General features: G+C 43.0%; 1 protein-coding gene and 1 non-coding gene across 2 annotated transcripts in view; one reads left to right on the forward strand and one right to left on the reverse strand.

Annotated features, from left to right (window-relative positions):
• The window catches only part of CCDC149 (coiled-coil domain containing 149), a 95886-nt gene that overhangs the window by 22559 nt on the left and 52483 nt on the right, over nucleotides 1–20844 (forward strand). The window contains 2 exon segments of the mRNA XM_060148416.1: nucleotides 10853–11014; nucleotides 12466–12504. Coding sequence (XP_060004399.1) covers nucleotides 10853–11014; nucleotides 12466–12504 — 201 coding nt within the window.
• Nucleotides 154–226, reverse strand: TRNAQ-CUG (transfer RNA glutamine (anticodon CUG)). Its single transcript has one exon. It is a non-coding gene; the product is annotated as a tRNA-Gln (tRNA).

Here is a 20844-nt window from a genome sequence, read left to right on the forward strand (position 1 = left end):
ATACCCCACTGGAGCCATGTAAACTTCACCACTGTATATGTGTTTCTGTGTATGATGAGTAGAGGCTCAGAGGTTAGTTCAACTAAAACTTGCTATTAAATGCTCACCATTTTTTTTTTTTTTTTGCTCGCCACGAGGCTTGTAGGATCTTAGTTCCCTGACCAGGAATTGAACCCAGACCCTCGGCAGTCAGAGTGCCGAGTCCTAACCACTGGGCCACCAAGGACTTCCCTAAATGCCCACCATTTCTTTTCCACCCTTTATTCATGAAGCACTGGAAGGGGAACCTTAGCAAGGTTGAGAAATAAGCTCAATAGGATGGATCTACCTAGGTGTATGGTCAGGCCACTCAAGATGGCTGTTCTCTTGCTCCCTGTTCATCCCCTGCCCAACCTGTGCCTGCTTCACCTCCACCCTCCTCATAGGACTGACCTTCCTACACACTTGCCCCAGGTCCCAGCCAGTGATTGTTCTTATCAAAGGAGTGGTGAGGGATGTGCTCCTCTGCTGGTTTCCCTGGTAACCGATGAGCCAACCTGACATCAGTTCCCCCTGTAACTGGCAATCTCCCCCTTCCCCCTCGGGGCGAAGCCTGCCGCCAAGTCCTGCCTGCCAGCTGCTGCGCACAGGGTGTCGCTCCAGGACCTTGCTTCAGATGTGTGAGCTCCTGCATCCATTAAACCACTGATGTCTCTGTTGCTGACTCCGGGTTCTTTCTTTGGTCTTATGGGCCTGCGGGGAGCAGCCCAGCACTAGGTTATCGTGGTGAACATTTGCTGTTTTCTCACTTCCCAGCATTCATTTGTCTTTCTCAACAGCACCCCAGTTTGGGTGGTATTACCACGGGGTATAATCTGGAGGGACAGGTTGGAGGGATACAGTCTGGGTGTCCTGTCCCCCAGGCAAAGGATGGCACGTGATCAGCATTAGGCCAGTTGGAGAAACACTTGAGCAGAGAGACAAGGAATCTGAAACATAACGGAGTTCATCTCTACCCCATTCAGTAGCCTCTAACCCAAGCTTTCTTGCACTGAGACCTGGTGGTTCCTGGTCCTGCCTCCAGAGTCACCTCAGTGCCTACCTGTTTCTAGGTCTACTTCTCTGTCTTCCTGCCAATTCTGTGAGTTCCAGTATCCTTCCAACATGTTCCCATGAGAGAGTGTGAGTTACTGTTGCCTACAGCCGAAGGATCCTAACAGATATCTGCCGAGAACAGTCTGCTCGGCTACTTATTACCTTCATGCTGAAGGATAAATTGACCTCTTTGAGAGCCTCAGTGTCCTCAGCTCAAAATGGGGCTAATCCAACAACCCATTTCACAGGGTTACATAGGGCGTTTCAGATGGAGCCTCTGGTACAACTTGGAAAACAGTAACGTTCACTGAGCAGTGGCTGCCCCACTTACTCTTATAATCAGATAAAGGTCGTCTTCTCATTATTATTACTCCTAACAGTGTCTAGCACATAGAAGACATTCAAAAAGATACTAATTTGTTTTCTCCCTCCCCTCTCCTGAAAACAAACCCTCCTTTTCCAGGGGAGAGAAGAGTGCAAGTATCCCTGGTCTGTACACTACACATGAACTTGACAAGCTGAATTATACCTTAACTGTGGAGCAAAAATGGAGGCCTAAGGAGAACCCAGCGTGTATCCCTTGGTCCCACCCGAGTGACCACAAAGTGCTGCATTTGCCTGTTCAGCTCAGCCCTTTGGAGTGTGGTTGGGCACCCACTCGCCCACTGATGTGATTCTGATGCCAGCTGCTGAGGCTGAGGCTAAACCCATGAGTGCATCTGGTTGCCTGGGTAGCACCCTGCCTATCCATATTGCATTAGACAAGGTGATAGCAGGCCCCGCATTAAGAAACAGCAAAGCCAGTGCGTTCTTCGTAGGCCCGAGAGTTTGGATCAAAACGCGGGATCCAGAGTTGTGTCTACACAGGGGACCCTGAACCTCAAATCCTTTCCCTCCCCTTGTGAGCTTGGCAACCAATTCTACCCAAGCTGTATAGTCCAAGATAATTTACACCACATGGTGTCAGGATGAAACTGTCTTCCTAAAAGGATTCTTAGTGTCACTCCCTTCTTCAGAAACCCTCGGGGCTCCTGCTTGCTGACAGAATAAAATCTGTACTGCTCAGCAACACTTCCAGGCCCTTTCTGACCCAGCCACCATCTCTCTCTCCTTCTAGCTTTATCTCACACAGCTTTTATTCCCACCCCTCCACCGAAGCCAGCCCAGCGCGTTGCTCGTTGCTTGCTGTTCTGACAATATGTCTTCCTACTTCTCACCTTTGTGCTTTGCTGTGGCTCTTTCCCTGCCAGCAGTATTGTTTTCTCATCACCACTACCTGTCACACCTCCGTCTATCCCCAAACAAAACACATCCTTCTACCTATTCTTCGGAATCCATTTCAAATGTTCACATCTTGCTCCAACTCTTTGAGTACCTTCTTTGCCAAGCTATGATCACTTGCCTCGTGATAGAAATAGTAGTAATAACGATGAATGTGGATACAGCACTTACTATTTTAAATGTTTTACATATGCAAATTCTTTTAATTCTCACATCTGCCCTGTGAAGATACTATAATTGTACCCATTTAATAAATGGGGAAACTGAGGCATGGAGAGGCTAAGTAATTGATAGCTAGTGAGTGGCAAAGCCAAGATTTGAACTCAGGCATTCCAGCTCTTTCTGCCATGCTCCCAACCATTACTCTAAACTCCTTTTCTCTGTGTTCTGGGAACTTTGTTTTCATCTCTTTATAGAACTTAACATACTATAGTTAGTAAGTCTTCATGAATGATCATTTGGCCCCTTACTATCATCTATTATTATCTATTTTATTGTAATAATTATTATGACTATAAAAAAGTACCAAGTACCCTTGTAAGTTTATAGACATTTATGTCTCCCCAGCCAGGAATGTGTACCTCAACTTGGTAATGTGAAAATTGTGCTGAACTTGGAATGAGAAGAGTCCTCAGTTTAGGTTTTAACTCTGGGGCCTACTAGCCAGCCTTGGATAAGTCAGTTCACCATTCTGAGTCCCAGTTTCCTCATCTGTAGAATGAGGGGCCTTACTTAGATCATTCCTGAGGTCTTCACTAGCTGTGAGTTTGAGAATCTGTAAAATGGGTACCATATCACGTGTGTCACAGGTATGTTGAAGATGTAGTAAGATTGAATTTTCTCATTCACCAGCTATGCACTATGTGCTGTTTTCAGCACTGGGGATCTGGGATGAAACAGCACAATTCTTGCTGCCATGGAGCGGGACATGTTGAAAGTGAATCAATAATTAGTTATGTAACTCAAGGTCAAGTAATAAGTGCTGTGAAGGAAGGTAACACAGTATAAGGGGATTGAGAGTCTGCGTGGTGGCAGAGCTTCCTGAGAAGGAGACATTACAACAGAGATTTGAACGAATCCAGGGAGGAAGCCACACAATCTAAGCAGAGGGAAGTGCAAAGGTCCTGAGGTTGGAATTGGCTTGATGTGGTCAAAGCTAGCAAGGAGGCTAGTGAGAGTGGAGAGCAGTGAGCAAGGGAGAGTGGAAGGACTTTGGATTTTGCTTTAAAGGTGATGGGAGGCCATGGGGGATTTTGAGCTACCACATGTTGCCATCATTTGAAGAGCATCTTTCTCGTCACTACTTGGAAAATAGACTGTAGGTGGGTAGAAGCAGGAGGTAGAAATAGGAGGCTAAGGCCACAGTCCAGTAAGGAGATAATGGTGGCTTGAAGGAGGGTGACAGTGGTAGAAGTGGGTGAGAAGTATTCGAATTCAATATGTCTTATGAAGGTAGTGCCCATAGGATTTGCTGATGAATTAAATGAGGGCTGGCAAAGAAAGAGAAGAGGCAAGGATGCTTCCAAGGTTTTCATGGAAAACCAAATATGGTTTGTACCACTTATTTACCAAGAGGGAAGTTTCGGGGTGGGGCAGGTCCGAGGGAATATCAAGGGTTCAGTTTAAGATGCCTCTGAGATGTTCAGATAGAGTTACACATTGATAGCAGAGCACGAGGTACAGATGAGAGGTCTGAGCTGTGATATCAGTTTGGGTGAAATCAGCACAGAGATGAGAGTGGAAGTCATTGGACCGTATGAGATCACATTGTTGCAGGGCTGGGCAGGGGTAGAATTCGAGTTAGCCAAGAGGGCTAGGGCCTGAGTCACAACTTAGACAATTATGGGTTCAAGTGCTCTTTGAAAAATAAAGTGTCTCATGCCCGTGATTCAGCTGATGAAGACCCCAGTGTGGTGAACTGCCCATCAGCCGACACTCGGCTGGCCAGAGCACTTGGGACATGGAGTTGGCTGACCACTGAGCAGGACTCTAGGTGGCCTGTATCTCCTCAGCCGCTTCCCATGGAATATGATTGAAAAGGCCCCAGGCTTCCAAAGGCTGCCTGTCTTCCAAACAGGGTCTCAAAATACTATGAATTAAAATGCATTGCTTTCAGTTACACAATTATCTCCTAGAGTGTCTTGTTAAAAATATAGTTTGACCCAAGAGAGGTAATTTGTGGAATTGCTAATAATTTAATTGGTACCAATATAGAATACTAAAAACAGCCTGGAATTTGTAGTTAAGAGCCCTAGTTTGAGCTGACAGTTGTTAGCTTTTTGACTCTGGGAAAGACAATCTCAGCTATCTTGTCTGTAAAATGGGAAAAGCAGTTTTTGTCACACTTGTCATATAGTGTTGGCCATCGAACGAGAGAGTCTTTGGGAAAATGTTTTGTAAGTTTTAACTGCTGTAAAAATAATGCCTTTAATTTTGAGAACATTTCCAAAGCCAGATTTTAGCATAGTACGTTGGATTTCAAGCTCATGGTAATCTCAGTAAGGTGGGCAGAGCAGGTATTAATTAATCAGAATTGTGCTTCAATCCCAAAGAACTGGTTAATTATTTCTATTACATAATGGCTTTTATTCGGGTGCCTTTTATACCTACTCATCTCTCAAAACTCATTTCAAGCATCATCTCCTCTGTGTAGCTTTTCTTTCCTGCCCAATACCTACCCCCCAGCCCCCCTCTTGCCTCTCGTGGTGCCTTTTACTAACTATTTGTTGAATGAATGAATGAATAAGTGTGCAAAGTGGCTTATTATAGAAGAGTCATTTCCAAACTTTTAAAATGGCAGTCCACCATAAATGTGTGAAAACATACATATATGTATGTTTATTCGTATACACGTATGCAAAAAGAAAAGTTTCAGGAAGCAATGCTTACCTTTACTGCATGGGATTCACGCTATTTTCTGTTCTTTATTTTTTAAAGAAAATGAGGGTTGCAACTGAATTGATTTCACCACCCAGACTAATGTATCGTGACCCACAATTTGGAAGACACTATTATGGAAGATGCTGGCAGCTGGGAACCTTGTTCTTTGCAATTGGGCAAGTCACTTGGGTTATCTGGGAGGTTTCTTTTCCACTCCAGCATTCATGCTAATTCTCAAGAATAAAGGCATTGTGAGGTGATGGGAATAGGCACGTAAGCACTGTGGCAGCTTGAACATTTACTGCATATAACACACTTTTGGTTTTTTCCTGGCCTACATGAGGAAGTCAAAATCTAATAAATTCTTAGGTTTTGGACAATTGCTGCTTGAGAAAGATTTGATTTTAGTCACCAGTATGTCTTTGAGACTATACAGAGATTTGCAAGGGTGACTTTCAAATAATAGGCAGGTTCCATATCTGAAATCCTTGGGCCCCAGATATGTTTTAGAGGCAGGAGTTTTGGTGTCTGAAAGGAAATGTAATAAGTGTACTGTATATCGTGTATCAACCCCAGTAGAGTTCTGGGCAGCAACTGGAAATCAAACACATTGATTTGTCTTCAGCAAATGTATGAATATTCACAATCAGTGGCATAAATACAGTAAAAACCCTCACATAGGCTGAGGTCACTTACGGGATGCGAACACATTTTCAGTTTTCAAAACTTTGGGGGTTTCAGAAAAACCCATAGGGAATTGTGGAAGTTATATTTTGTTATCCAAGTATCATGTTTTTCCATTTCAAAATCCCCAGGACCATTTATCGCTTTAGGAGACCAAATGCTTGGCTCAGTGCCTAACACATAGAAGGCACCCAGAAAATATTTGTTGAATGAATGATTGAGAGCAACTACAGCTTATAGAAAATTGTTAGGACCAAGCCACTTTTGAGAAAACAGCCTCTAGTTTTATCCCATGTCATTTAAGTGGATGGAAACCTTGTTGCCTCTACTTGGCTCCCTCAGGAGGAGCAGAGGGGAGAGATGCTCGTGGATTCTTTTGTTTATTTTTTCCTTCTTTCTTCAGGCCTTGCATCTAGTTTTGGAAGGGGGTGGGTCAAGAGATTCTAGGTATAAAAAGTAGCCAAATTTAAAATTCCCTTTTCTTAGCTTCCCTATGCTGAAAATACCAACTAGATGTAGTAACCAATTCCATGAATACTCTGGTTGTCTTTTCACTGAGTGCTTGGTTGGTCAGGAATTGGGGTTCCACAGGCTTGGCTGTACAAAAACCTGGGCTCGAATTCTAGCTCTGCCAAACCCTTGGCATATTACGTAAACTCTTTCAGTCTCACCTTCTCATTTAGAAAATGTACATGATAATAACACAGTAACCCCATTATGGTTTTGTGAGGATTAAGGAGATTATACATGGAAAGCATTTGCCGTACAACTTTCATTTTTGTTATTAATAGTAATAATAATAGTGCTAATGTTATTCCTCTTCATCATTGTGGTAACTCAATAGAAGCTCAGAGCAGGGGCAGATATGATCTCTATCAGCCTTCCTACCCTTACACTTTGCTATGGACTGTGTTAGTCAGGATGGGCTAAGTTATGCTCTGATAACAAACACCCCCAAAATCTTTGTACCTTAAAAGTACAAAAGTTTATTTCTGGATCACACAAATTTCTCTGTGGACCCAAATGACTCTTCAGGGCAGTTGTCTGCTGTGCCGGTTCCATGATCCAGGTTCTGCTGGTAGTTCATACCTTGACTCTTGAGAGCTTCTACCCTGGAAGTGACTCATGTTCCTTCCAGTCCCTCTCTATTGGATAAAGCAAGATACATGGCTCTGCCTTACTGCAAAGCAATGGGGAAGAATAGTCCTTCCGAGCACCTGCAAGGAAAGGAGAACTAGAAATACTGGAGAGCGGCACTAATGTTGACCCCTCAGACATTTAGCCTTTTCTCACTCTATTGTAAATTGTTATTGCAAACACAGCTTCAGCCCCAGCACCCTTTCCAACCAGGTGGCTGCCCTGAAGCCGCAGCTGTCTGGAGATTCTGGAACTGCCCCTGCTGCAGGTGATATTTGGAAATCATTGAGCTGGCTCTGTCCTAGACAAGGCAGAGGAAGCAACTTCTAGGTGCTTGAAGTGAGTCATACCTCCTGGCCTGGAGCCCCTCCCCGCAGTGTTCTCCCCAGCACCCCAGTGATATTGGATGGGATGTTAAAATCATGGGTTCCTCAAGTTGGAGGGCACTCTGGGAACCCCATTCATTTTCCAAGTGTGGAAACTGAGGCCCAGGCAGTGTGACTTTGTTTTGTTCCTTGCGTTCTGTGGCTTTCCCAGGGTCCCAACTGTTCATGATTAGCCCATTGGTAGAGTTATATCTGGACAGAGGCCTCCGGACTCTGCCTGATGATTTTCTGCTGTGCACCCCCTCCATCGTCTACACTTACTCATCCTCCTTTAGAAGCGGACACGTCCCAAGCGCAGTGACTTGGCTTGTCTCGCTTCCTCTTCTATTTCCGGTCCCTTCTAAGGCAGAGGCCGAGTCCATGCATTTGCTGGTTGTCCAGAGCTGCCAACGGAAAAGGATCTTCAACACCTTTTTCTCTCTTTCCAGGCTTTTGCTTGTTTGTTTCCAGTTGGAGGGATAGAAAATGGGACAATTTAGCAGTTGCCACCACAGGGACTAAACTGTCACCATTTTAGAATAATAACAAGAGATTCCATCCCATTCTCTGGTAACACTCCCACTGCCCCCCCATACACATCCCAGAGTTTCTATTGATATTTTAATGAGACTCTGCATGTTTAGACTCTTTGGCCAGATGGTAAAATGTAGTCTGTGCTGTACTTGTTCAGACCCCTCTGTGCTCCGACAACCCTGGAATGGCTCTGAGACGGAGCCTTGCCCTGAGCTCCTGAGCTGCCGCTGGCCTATCAGTCCCTCCAGACTATTTTAATTGTTTCTAACTTTTGAGACACCATGAAGCTGGAGGCCTCCAGGGCTTGGGTTTTCAAAGTATAGATGGAGTAAGAATCACCTGTGCCATGTGCTAACTGCAGATTTCTGAGCCAGCCACCAGAGATTCGTGATTCAGGCAGTATGGGGGTGAGCTGAGGGTGAGTAGTCTGAGCTGGGACCCAGGAATCTGCATTTTCACAAGCATCCCAGGGTGATGTAGAGCAGGGCTCCTTGTGGATGCTGCCACGCGAGGGTGGCAGGACTACAGGGGAGGTGTCCCATCTTCAGCCAGAGCAGCGCCCCTTTGAGCTGTTTATAAATGAGGCTTCAGTCTAAGGTTTGTTCTGCTGATCAAAATGAATGACGTAGAATAACATTTTTGAAATTCACTGTTCTAGACCACACTAAGCAAAAGAAAGAACAGTCCAGCAGTGGCTTTCTAAAGCCCGCCCTTTTCTTGGTGTGGCTTCATCTTCTATACAGAATCAGTTTCTTACCCTTTGATGGAGCTTATAATTGTCCTGTTTTCATGCCCTAAGGAGACCCGAAGAGCAGTGATGCCACTCCTCAAATCCCAGGTCACTGGGTCTTAGCAGAGGACTCTGTGCCTGTTCATCTGCCAGGTGTCTTAGACCCAGAGGGAATGGAGGCCTATTACTGCCCTTTAAGCAGCTTCCAAGGCCCCGTTTGGACCATGCCTTGGGAGAGAAACGGCTTCTCTCTTGGACCGTAAGAGATTGCAGTTCAAGGTCAGGGAACCTGAATTCTACTTTGCCCATAAGTGGTGACCCTTCCCTGGTCCCCTTCAGTAGACTGGATGTGATTCTAATCTTGCCTGCTGTCCTGTACAATGCCTCCACACTATTGCGATTTTCTTCCCCAAAGTTGGAAGACACGGAATATTTTTGAGGCCTTAGATTTGGATCTGATACATTGAAGGGACAAAGGTGACTGTTTTTGTGCCACCAATGCCAATAGCACTGCCAACCGAGGCCGCTGATCACAGGCAGAGAACTAAAGGCACAAGGGCAGCTCTGTTAAACTGTGTGTAAATGGTATTTTTTCCTGTGAAATCTCAATACTTCCCTTAGGACATTGCAGTTCAGGTTTTTGGGCTACTCTCCTCTGATATTTACTCGTTGGGGATTTCACTCTTGAGAAATCGCTGTGACAACAGAACCGTTTGCCTCCACGAAGACGATGTCAAAGTGTTAAAATCCAGGATGTTTTAAGGCAGGATTCCAGCCTCATTACTGCCAGGAATAAGATTCATCCAAGGTGGAAGTGTCCTCTCTTAGAACTCAAATCCGTCTCAGAATGGCTTTTCTTTCCCCTTTGTTTTTGAAGCTAAGCAATTACTTTTTTTTTTTTAAGGAAAAAAAATGTGCTAATGCACAAAACTCTCTTTTTCCCCTTTCATTTATTGGAAATTGAACTTAACAAAGTCAGTTCCAAGCAAGCACTATATATGAGTAATGCTTTTTGTCCATGAAAGAGCATTGACTCAAATGGTATGGGAGTACTGATCCTGTCTCTGCTTTGTGTGGGCATCCGTAATGACAAAGTGCTCGTGTCAGAGTGTATAATGAAACTATAAATTGTTTTCATGAATGCTCTGAATTTGGTCTTTTACGGGGCAAATTCAAAAGGTATTTAAGTTCCACATTTCACATATGTGAATAACACCAGATGGTACTATAGATCCAATAAAAGGACGGAATCCCAGTCGGGCTCACACTGGTCCGGGTGGTGGGTGATTGTCAGGTGAGGGTCGGTCGCAGTGTGGGGAGTGGGGAGATGGAGGAACGAAGATATCCCACAACTCTGAGGAAGAATTCCAGCAAGATACACCCAACTTTGGGGGGATAATTCAAAGTGTGACTAAAATACTTAGCTCATAAACTTGGTCTCTGGGTGGTGGGTGTCTGCATTGGAATCATAGGAGAAGGTGCACACCTCTGACCGAATTTATTGAACAAAAATTCTCAGGTGAGAAAATGTCTGCTGGGTTGCATGGGCAGGTACAATCTATTGCAGTAATTTATGGTTCAATTAAATTATCTTTCATTACATTTTTGGTACTTTTTTAAATTATAGAAGCCATATAGGTATGTTCTATAACATTTAGAAAACACAGAAAAGTATAAAGGATAAAAAAATGCAAATAATTTTGCTCCCAAGAGATAATTCTTAGTAGTATATACAATTTTTATTAAATCTTTCCGTGTTGTATCATTTGGTAAAATTTTAATAGAACTTTACATCATCTTACCTGGATATCTAAATCCTTTTTTAAATAAAATTTTGGGTCCAACTATCTATTTATTTAGCTATCTGTGTAATTGTCAAAAAGGATTCTGCTTTTTAACTTATTTATCAATTATTTTTCCTGTCTCAGTTGGCCAAAGTTCATGAATGTCCAAGGCTTTGGTTCTGTCATGAGAGGACTATGTCGGGTGCAGTAGCAGCCTTTAGGCTCACATGTCATTGACTGACAAATGATTCTGGGTATGCAATCTCTTAAAACAAAAAAGGCAACAAAACCGACTCTGCAGGGTGTGTGAACCCCAGCGCAGGTGAGAGGAGGGAGGCCTGTTGACGGTTCTGAGCAGTCGCCTGCCTGTGTTTGTTCTGCAGTACCTGGTGTGTAAAAGAAAGCTGGAGAGTAAGAAGGAAGCCCTGCTGATCCTTTCCAAGGAGCTGGACACATGCCAGCAGGAAAGGGACCAGTACAAACTCATGGCCAATCAGCTTCGAGAGCGCCACCAGTCCCTAAAGAAGAAGTACCGTGAGCTGATTGTACGTATTACGTCACGAAGAGTTCCAAAGTGGAAAAATTAAGACGTGAAAGTCATCACCCTACTTATTCCACGTTCCAGTCCCACTTGCTAGTTGATAAGTACATGCTTCTGGATAATTGCTCTGGCGCCCATGATCTTACACGCATATCTGAATGTGTCTGTGTGTGCCTATTTACTTAAAACTGTATGGAGGTGTTTTTTTTTTAAAAGAGGATTTGTGTTATAAATCTGCACTAATACAGAAGCCACTAGCTGCATGTGGTTATTTAAATTTCATTTTGAATTAATTAGAATTAAATAAAATTGAACACGGTCTCACTTATCACATCTCATGCCCTCAATCGCCATGGGGGGCTGGTGGCTACCGTATGGGACTGTGTTGATATAGAACATTTCCATGGTGGCTGCTATATTGGACAGTTAGCTGTAGGACATGTCCCTCATTGCAGAGAGTTCTATTGGACAGCTTTATATAAATGTTGTTCTAAAACTTGCTCTTTTCGCTCAGCACTTTATTTTGGACATCTCTCTAGGCCATATATACAGATTTAACTCACTTTTTAAAACAGTGCATAGTAATATTTCCATAATTTTTAAACCTTTCCCTTTCCTGGGCAATTAGATTTTCTCTAGTTTTCATATGGCAGGATTTTTAAGGATGCAAATGTTACCGAAATGGAGGATACCAACTGCATAGCGCTATTTTGCATTCTCAGTTCTTTCTCACGGATGCCATCTCTTTTTTAAGTGCTGACACTATTGCTTACGTTTAACCGTCTGTGCTGGGGTCATTGAACTGTCCTGGAACACAGAAGTACAGTAGAAAGATTCCTGAGGTTAAAATAATGTTGACTTGTATGTGGACAGCATCAGATAGAGAAGTACTATTTCCTGAGCATTTATCATTCACCTGACATATTTATGTATTCCAGATGGCACACGAGGGAGAGGAATTGAATCCTTTTAAGACAAAAAGTCTGATAGGACTAGAAGTTCTCAGTTAATTTTCTTTTATTTTGAGCATATCCTATCCCCACCCCCCAAATTGTTCTGCCCATAGAGAAAACTCAAGTATGTGTCCATTACTATTCCTCTGGATCTATCTAAAAGAGGAGCTCAACTCAAACCAAATGAAATACTATTTCTGTTTAGGCTCTGCTCAAAAGTAATTTTGATCAATCCAGTTTATTTATTTGGCTCACACAGGTTTAGAAAATATACAGATTGGTCCTAATTGGAAGTGATTCCTTAGAGGTTTTCCCAAAATGACTCTGGTTCAGTTTATAGTTTAAAATTTTTAAAGTATATTTGAGTTTGGTTCAGCACATTGTTGGTTGTAGGGGGCGGGAGAGGGGAGGGTCTGAATTTAGCTCATAGTTCGGTTCAATTTCTTGAATCTACACGCATCTAATTTTTAAAAAATAAAATGTAACACTGGTTTCTTTGTAGGATGGAGATCCATCACTTCCCCCTGAAAAGAGGAAACAGGTAAGACTTATTCCTGATCTTTGACAACTCTCAGAATGTTCGTATTGATGCCTTTCAACAACTGGGGGATTAGGGAATCCCAAAATGTATAGAGAAATCTTCTAACTTCCCAGAATCATTTTGTATTACTGGGGGGAGTGGGTGCTAGAGAAATACTGCCTACAGAGAGGGCCTAAGGACTGGGCGAAGGAAACGCAGTGAAGTCTAACAGAGTGGAAGAGGGCACACCAGTTGACTGTGCTCCCTTTCTTGTTGGGACTCCCTTTAGAAAACCACAAGTTGAGAGCACACTGCTAGAGGACTTTAGCTTACTGTTCTGTGGATGGATGCCGTTCTGCTATTCAGCTCCTGCCGCTTCAGACTTTTAAAAGCCATCTCACTAAAACTCATAAGCCATTTATGTTCTTTTCTCCTAAATGGTAACCAACATCGTTTATTGAGTATCCATTTTCCCCACGAATTTTGGAGGCCCACTTTTAGCAATGGACAAATCCGTGTGTGTGTGTGTGTCTGTGTGTCTTTCTGGACTTTCTGTTCTGTTCCGTTCCATTGAGCTTTCTGTATTGTCCTGTTTGTACCACATTATTCTGTTTTTTGTTTATAATACTTGTAATAATACCTGTTTGGGCTATTCTCCTTCCCTTTGCTCTTTCTTTTCAGATGTTTCTTGTTTCTTTTTTTAGATATAACTGACAAATATTTTATCAAGTCCTCCTCTGATTCCCCCCCCAAACCCATCCCTATTGGTATTTTGATTGGGGTTTTGTTAAATGTATAGATCAATATAGGGACAGTTAATACTTTTATAGCATTATGTCCAGGAATATCGTACATCAAATTTTTAATCCGGTTGCATGCATATATATAGATATATTGCGTTTTAACACTTTCCTCAACTTTACAATTGTTCTGTCCTGACATACCCTGACTTACAGCCTTTTATGGGCTTGAGGGGAGCCTGGATGATGGTGATGTTAGTGCTGTGTGTACCATGTTATGGGAAATGCTCTGCATCAGAACAGGACTTCAAAACTGGTGGATGAAAATAAGGACGCAGGAATTGTTTGCTGTCTTCATAGCTGTAAAGGCTAAGACAACATCCTATTTTTGTTCATCGATCATATACCTGGCACAGCATATAAACTCCTTGGATTCATTACCTTGTGATTTTTGATGCTGAATAAACAGTAGACGCGCATGCACACATATGCGCGCGCGCGCGCACACACACACACACACACACACACACACACACACACGACGTTCACCCTTAAATAACAACTCAGTCCTATGGCTATCCTTTCAGTCATTCAGTTCTGCTCACTCCCGCACTCCTTTCCTATTTTATTTGATTATTTTGTAATGCTCCAGGTTTGATTTAAAGTCAAAATTTTCTATGGAGCTAATTGATGTTTTTTTTTTTTTTTCCTAAACAAAATGACACGGAAAGTTAGCATAAATGTTTAAAAATTGGGATCCTTAATGTGGAATTGCTAATGTTTTTGTTTCTGTGTTTTTGGTGGCTACGAGCCGTCATCTTTGCTGCGATTTTAGAGTTTGTTAGTATTCATGAAGGAGTTTTACAGTGTAAGTGGATTCACGTTCCGTGACTTTATAATAAAAAATTTACATTGACTGAAGAGAATCTGATGAATTCCAGTAAGTCTGTCAAGCTGCATTGTTACAGCTCTAAAAAACAAACAAACAAAACAAGTTCGATGTCCTAAGCGCTGACTTTGTAGCTTTTAATATGGCATTTGGTTTCTGTCCCTTTAGGATTTAGTGTGGTGGTGTAAGCTTGCTCTACATTCTTCCTGCCTGGGATGGATGACATAGGATGGGCTGGGGTGCAAGTGACAGAAATTCTACACTGCTGAATCAATAAAGGAGTCGATGCCCTTGCATAACCACAAGTTGAGAGGTAGTGGAGGTCTCAGATGCTGTACTGTCATCATGTACTCATTCTCTCCTCTCTACCACACTTAGCAAAGAAAAATACAGGATACCCAGGTGAATCTGAATTTCAGGTAGACAATGAATACTTTTTTAGTATAAGAGTATGTACCATGCAATATTCGCGACATACTTATGCTAAAACATTATTGATTATTTATCTGAAATTCACATTGAGCTGGGCATCCTATATTTTATCTGACCACTCTACCGTTATGCCGATTTTAACGTCAGCTTCCTCTTGAACTTAACATCAGCTTTCCTCGGAGCAGGAAAGGCAGGAAACCCAGCCATGGAATGTGAGTCCTTCCCTCCAGTTTCATTGGGCCATTGTAGGACATACTCCCATTCCTGGTCTACTAACATGCACTGGGAGGGTACTATACATTAATTGGCTTAGATTAATCACCTGGGATAGAAGGGCTTAGGGAGCCAGCAATGACACCCGCCAAACTAATTGTGTGGCCTTGGGAAGATTCCTTTGGGTGTCTGAGACTCAGCTTTCACATCTACAAAGTGGGAATAAACATGGTACCCACCACATAGGGTGGCTGTGAGCAACAAATGAGATACGTACGCAAGTAGAGTCCTTAGCACGGTGCCTGGCACCGGGTGAGCGTCAATAAATATTTATCATCTTCTCTCCCTTATCATCCGTTTCTTTTTTAATCAATTATATATTAATGTGCTGTTGTCAGGACCCTTTTGGCTACCCTTGGCAGCTTGAAATAGCTTGGGCCAAAGAAGAAGTTCCTGGCTCATAGGACCTCAAAAGGGTTGGGTAAGCAGAAATGCAGCCAGGCCTCAGGACCAGCCACCACCTGGACTCAGGTGCCCCCAGCTGTCTCCTCTGCCCTCAGCATTCTCTGTGTCAGCTGTCATTTCTTTTTCGGGACCTGCTTTCTCTGTAGAATAGGAAACGTGGCTGCTGGTCACATGAGGGCTACAGACCCCACGTCTTTGACCTGTAGGAAAAAGCTGCTCCCTGAATCCCAGGGGAGAGCTCGCCTAGGCCAGGCTCAGGCCAGGGGTCCATTCGAGTCAGCTGGGCATGGCCAGGCATCCTGTAGATACAAGGCTGCTTCTACTGTTGTCATGTTGACGGGGTGCTGGGTAGACCATGTGTTAACCATCTGCCGTACATGCCTTCTTGAGAGAGTCTTGGAATGATAGGTAATAACGATGGCAGCCAGGGTTTCTGAGTGCTCACTCTTGCAGTCTGTCAGACCCTGTGCCCAGCATTGCAATGAGGATGATCCCATTTGATTCCCCCACAGCCATGGGAGTCGGCGGTTATTATTATGATTGCCATCAGACAAATGAGGAAATTTAGGCCCATGATGGTCAAGTAAATTACCCAAGGGAAATAACGTGAGTAATTGGTGGAGCCAGAGTTCAAAGTCGTGCAGTCCACTCAGAGCTCATGCTTAGAACTCGCCTTGTAGCTCGGGCGACCAGACCTTCCATTTACTCAGGATCGTTGCCATTTTTACCTCTTGTCCTGGCATAATCTGTATTAGTGCTCCCTGTACTCTCCAAAGTGTCTTGGTTTGGATGATAAATAATATAGCCACCTTAATTCTAGTAGGGATGCTATGAGCAGACAGTCAACAAAATGATTGAAATATATGGGATGTTAAATGGTAAGCAGTGCAATGGAGAGAAAAATATAGCCCAAAGCCAGGGAGGGAATTCTGGCTTAGTAATGGAAGAAACATCTCGATTAGCAGTGGAGGAAAATAGTTCCACTATTTGGAAAAATAATCTTACCTGTTTAAAATATATGTTTTCAAATTTTATTTACATATAGTTAGTTTATTTATAAAAGCATGGGGTTGGTTTTTGGATGAGTGAGGGGGAGTGTTAAGATGTCCTCTTCATTAGCTCAGTGTGGGGAAGAAAATGCACCATTGAATTTGCAGGCACTGGTTACAGTGAAACTTTCCATTTAGCCTGAAGCAGACAGCTCTGGCATCCATGTATCCGGTACCGGAAAGGAGAGGCACAGTTACCTTCTTAACTTTTTCATCAGCAGGAACAGGGGTAGAAGCTTGCACCCTGACCTGGTGTCTCCTGTCTTATATCACATGTTTATCCCAAAGGCAAAACAGTAGGTGAAGTATTTACCCCTCCAGCTGCAAAACAGATGTAGCTTCTGTAAGCGGAAGGCACTGGAACGACAACCAGCTGCTGGGGTAACAGGTGGGACCTGGGGGTCAAAAGATCCACATATCGGAAAAGGAAAAGATGCCACATTGAGCATCTTGTTGCCCATCAGCCTTGAAACCGTGGCTTCCTGTTCTTGACCTGAAGGAGGAATGTCTATGGACTCCTCCCCTGTTCATTTCTCAACTCAGGAGAGATTACAATCATCACTCTGTTATGGACTGAATGTTTACATCCCCCCAAATTCATATGTTGAAACTCTGGTCCTCAGTGTGATGGTATCAGGAGGTGGGGCCTCTGGGAGGGAGTTAGGATTAGATGAGGTCATGAGGGTGGAGTCCTCACGAGGGGGTTCAGTATCCTTATAAGAGTCACAAGAGAACTTGCTTTCTCTGCTCTGCCCTCTGCTGTGTGAGGACAAAACAAGAAATCTGCCACCTGAAAGAGGGCCCTTCCCAGAACCTAGCTGTGCTGGCAGCCTGATCTCAGAGTTGCAGCCTCTAGAACTATGAGAAATAAACTTCTGTTGTTTGTAAGCCACCCCGTCTATGGTGTTTTGTTGTCATGCTCAAGCTGACTGTAAATGTATTGAGGGTTCTTCTCAAATATAAGTAGAAACAATACCCCATCCTCAGGCTTGGCAGTGCTCTGTGCGTTTCCGAGGCCGTGTATGCATGTGTGTATGCACGTATATATCTATGTATGTGTGTCATCTCCCAGCTGTCTCCTGCGGCCACACTGCAAGTTAGGTCTTGCATAAAATCTCAAGGCAGCGTCATGGATGGCAGTAGATAAAAGCTTGGGTTCTGGCATCCAATTTTGTGATTCAAACATAACACTTCCTCTTGCTGGCTGGGTGATCTGGGGCAAGCTGTGTTACCTTTCTGAGACTCAATTTCCTCCTCTCCAAAATGAACAACAGCATGAGATATATTCATAAAGTTTTTATTAAGAATCGGTGTGATAATGCTTATAATGCCCATTGCCTTCTACTTAGTGAGCGCTCAATGGGTGTTGGCTATTTTTTATTTTTCCTGTGACTTGTCCAAGGTCACACAGCAGGTTAATAGAGCAGGCCTAAAAATCCAAATCTGCTCACTTGTTGTTCAGTGTTTTAGTTCAGGGTTTTGTTCCATATTTAACTCTTAGGCTGTTTGAATGGGGAAGAAGCATAATCGACATTTAATCCACCCATTTTGGAAGTTCAAAGGTGAAGTGCTGTATCTGAAGCCCTCTGCTTAGGAGGGGTTGAGAAGCAGAAACTGAGCTAGGAGTCTTTACCCATTAGGCCAGTGTTCTTTCCTGTGGCAGCCAATGTCTGGCCATAATGTCTTCCTGCTTTTTTGTCTCCTCCTTACAGGACAGCCAGAACTTTCATGGTTGTAGTTCTAGAAATATGGTTGTCGATCGAGGCTCTCTTTTAGAATTTAGAATCCTTTTTAAAACAACTCAATTTCCAATGGCAAATCATCCGTTGAAGAAGCTGTGAAGAAATCGTGACAACAGTGATTTCACTAATAGCTTCTCGTGGGATATTGAAATGAAAATTTCTTCTTGATACTCCAGGCAGAGCTGTACACAGAGCACCTCTCTACACTGCAGTGAGAGATCACCAAAAGATCTCAAACGACCCTTTCAGTATTTTTCTTTTGCAAAACAAGCAATTCCTCCAAAGGAGATAAAGGGGAATTTAAATTATCCTGGGTTAATCTTCTTATAAGTTGGGATTCTTTGGGGTCACAGCAACACATTTTTCCCCATGCAAACTCCTCCTTGAATAAACAATCAAACACATCTCTGTCTTTCCCTGTTTTGATTTCAAGCCGAGGTACCACGGGAGGTATTCCTCCCGGTCCAGGAGGGAGCCTTGGCTTTCTTCCCTTAAAAAGTGATGACTTATTTAGATGGTGACATGCACCAGGATGACAACCCTGCAGAAATCAGAGCACAGAGTGGCCCTTTGTGGGATGGGAGGGAACCTTTTACTTCAATAGAAGAGTCTTCTTGGTCAATCTTATTTTAGTCCCCCGTGACCACAAATCAGAGCAACTTTGTGTATGCATCTCGGTTTGATGCTCAGAACCTAAAACTTCCTTCAAAGATCTCAAGTGCTTTGGGATGTTTCTTTTTATACCACTTCGAGCAGTACAACTTCACTGTTACACCAGGGAAGCTGGGAAGAAATCCAGGGTTCAGCCTGCGGGAGTCCTCCCAAATCATAATAACAGTAATTTCATTCTGAGCATTCACACCTCCTGCTCAGAAGCCCTTCGGATCCTTGCAGTGATTTTTGTCAGGAAGGTGAGAGCATCCCCCAACTTAAACATGGAGGGATTTAGGCTCTCACAGTGAGTCTAAAGAACTCGGGAACTATTAAGGGAGCCACTAAGTGGCAGATGCGGAGCCATAATGGCCAAGATTAAGCAAACATTTATTTAAATAGCAACCTTCTAAACCTACCAAAGAGCATTTGCCTGTGGGCCTGGAAATGCCTGCATTGGCAAGTGTGTGCTTGGAGACTGTGGGGTGAGAGTAGGCTGCCGAGGGCTCCTTGCACAGCCAAAACTGTGTGTGGAATGAGTTCTTGGGTGGTTGTTTCTTGTAAATAAGAAAGCTGTCACTGTAGCGGAGGTCATCGCTTGGGCAGTTGCTATGAATAGGGGGCGCTTGCTCAGCAAAGCAAGTTTCACTCTATTACTATTAACACAGAAGTCGCCGTAGACCAAAGCAGCAGGGGTAGAAATTGCAATTAAATTTGCTATCAATCACACTGCTCAAGTACACTCCATGTTTTATCAAACATTTTTTTTTCACATATTCTTGCTTAATCGAGTACTTTACCCTATTGAAGGTGTGAGTTTAAAGGATTCAGGGGTCAACACCATGTCGTTGAGGAGCATTTTCTAAATCTGGTCTCCTTTTCTCTCTGACACTCTTTTTTTTTTTCTTTTTCAAAACAAAACAAAACAAACAACAAGCAAGAAACTCTCCTTGAGGAAGTGCCTAGGCCAAGGTTTTACCTGTCTCTCTCATTTTTTTCCCCTCCCATTTTTGCATTGAGTTTTAACATGTCAGCAAGTTGAGAAGGAAGTTATAGGATTTTCCGGTATACATCATTTTTACATTATGATGGAGAATGACTTTTCCATGGCTAGATTACTGAAGTGGTGTATATCTAATAAATTACAAAGACTTCAGGGTGACTTGAGGGATAGTAACTGGAATGTTGCCCCTTTCCCCTCCTGGCGTCTGGGCTGAATTATTTAAGGACTTAGGAGAAAACACACGGCCTTCCCGTTTTACTGCCCTTCCCAGTGTCTGGCTAGTGCAAGGTTGGAAGGTTAATCGTAAACTTTTCATCACTTTCTTTCATTTTATTTTTATCTGTTGGAGAGGAAAAGCTTTTCCTCTACCCTCTTAGGTTCAGTGCATGGAGGCCTGCAAATTTAACTGACAAAAGACAGATTAAAAGGAGAAAAAAGCAAACAATTTCATGAATATTTTACATGCACAGGAGTCCAGAGAGGAGAAGTGAAATTCAAAGAAGTGTTAAGACTTGGGGGCTTATATAGCATTTTAATAAAAGAGAGGGGGTTTGGGCCTTAAGAGATGCTAAATTGTGGGAAAGTGACTAGGAGATATATGGGAAACTAATGGAAGATAGGGTTTTATTTTAGTTAGGTTTGTTTATGCAGACTCATCATGGTACCAATGCTCTGTGTCCAGTGATTAGAGTTACTATTCTCTTCCTGGTACGGAGGGGATGGGACAACTCACAAAGGGAAATGTATGCCCTTATTTTTAGGCTGAAAAGAGGAGGGAAGAATATTCTCTGTATCTTCTGATTCTCAGTTGCCTTCAGATCAAAATAATCCTCATGGCAAAGGAGCATATTTTGGGGTGGCATATTCTGATCTTATCATATCCAACTTTTCATTTCTTACATCAGGGAGGAAAATGGTATATAGTGGATCCTTTCCTCCCCATCTAAAAGATTTAGGGCTGTTTCTTACAACTGGTATCCTGAACTCCCCCTTCCTTGTAACCCAGTCTTCGTTACTTGATCATTGAAAACGGAGTTCCTTCACAGAGACTGTCATTGCCAAATGTGATGTACCATTAAAAAAAATCTCCTCCCACTTCTCTTAAGTTTCAAAAATGTATTGCATCTATAGTATAAATTTGGATGTATTTTGTGACATTCATTCATAAGGGAATTCA

Source organism: Lagenorhynchus albirostris, chromosome 4 (assembly GCF_949774975.1).
Source record: "Lagenorhynchus albirostris chromosome 4, mLagAlb1.1, whole genome shotgun sequence".
In the NCBI taxonomy this organism is placed as follows: domain Eukaryota; kingdom Metazoa; phylum Chordata; class Mammalia; order Artiodactyla; family Delphinidae; genus Lagenorhynchus; species Lagenorhynchus albirostris.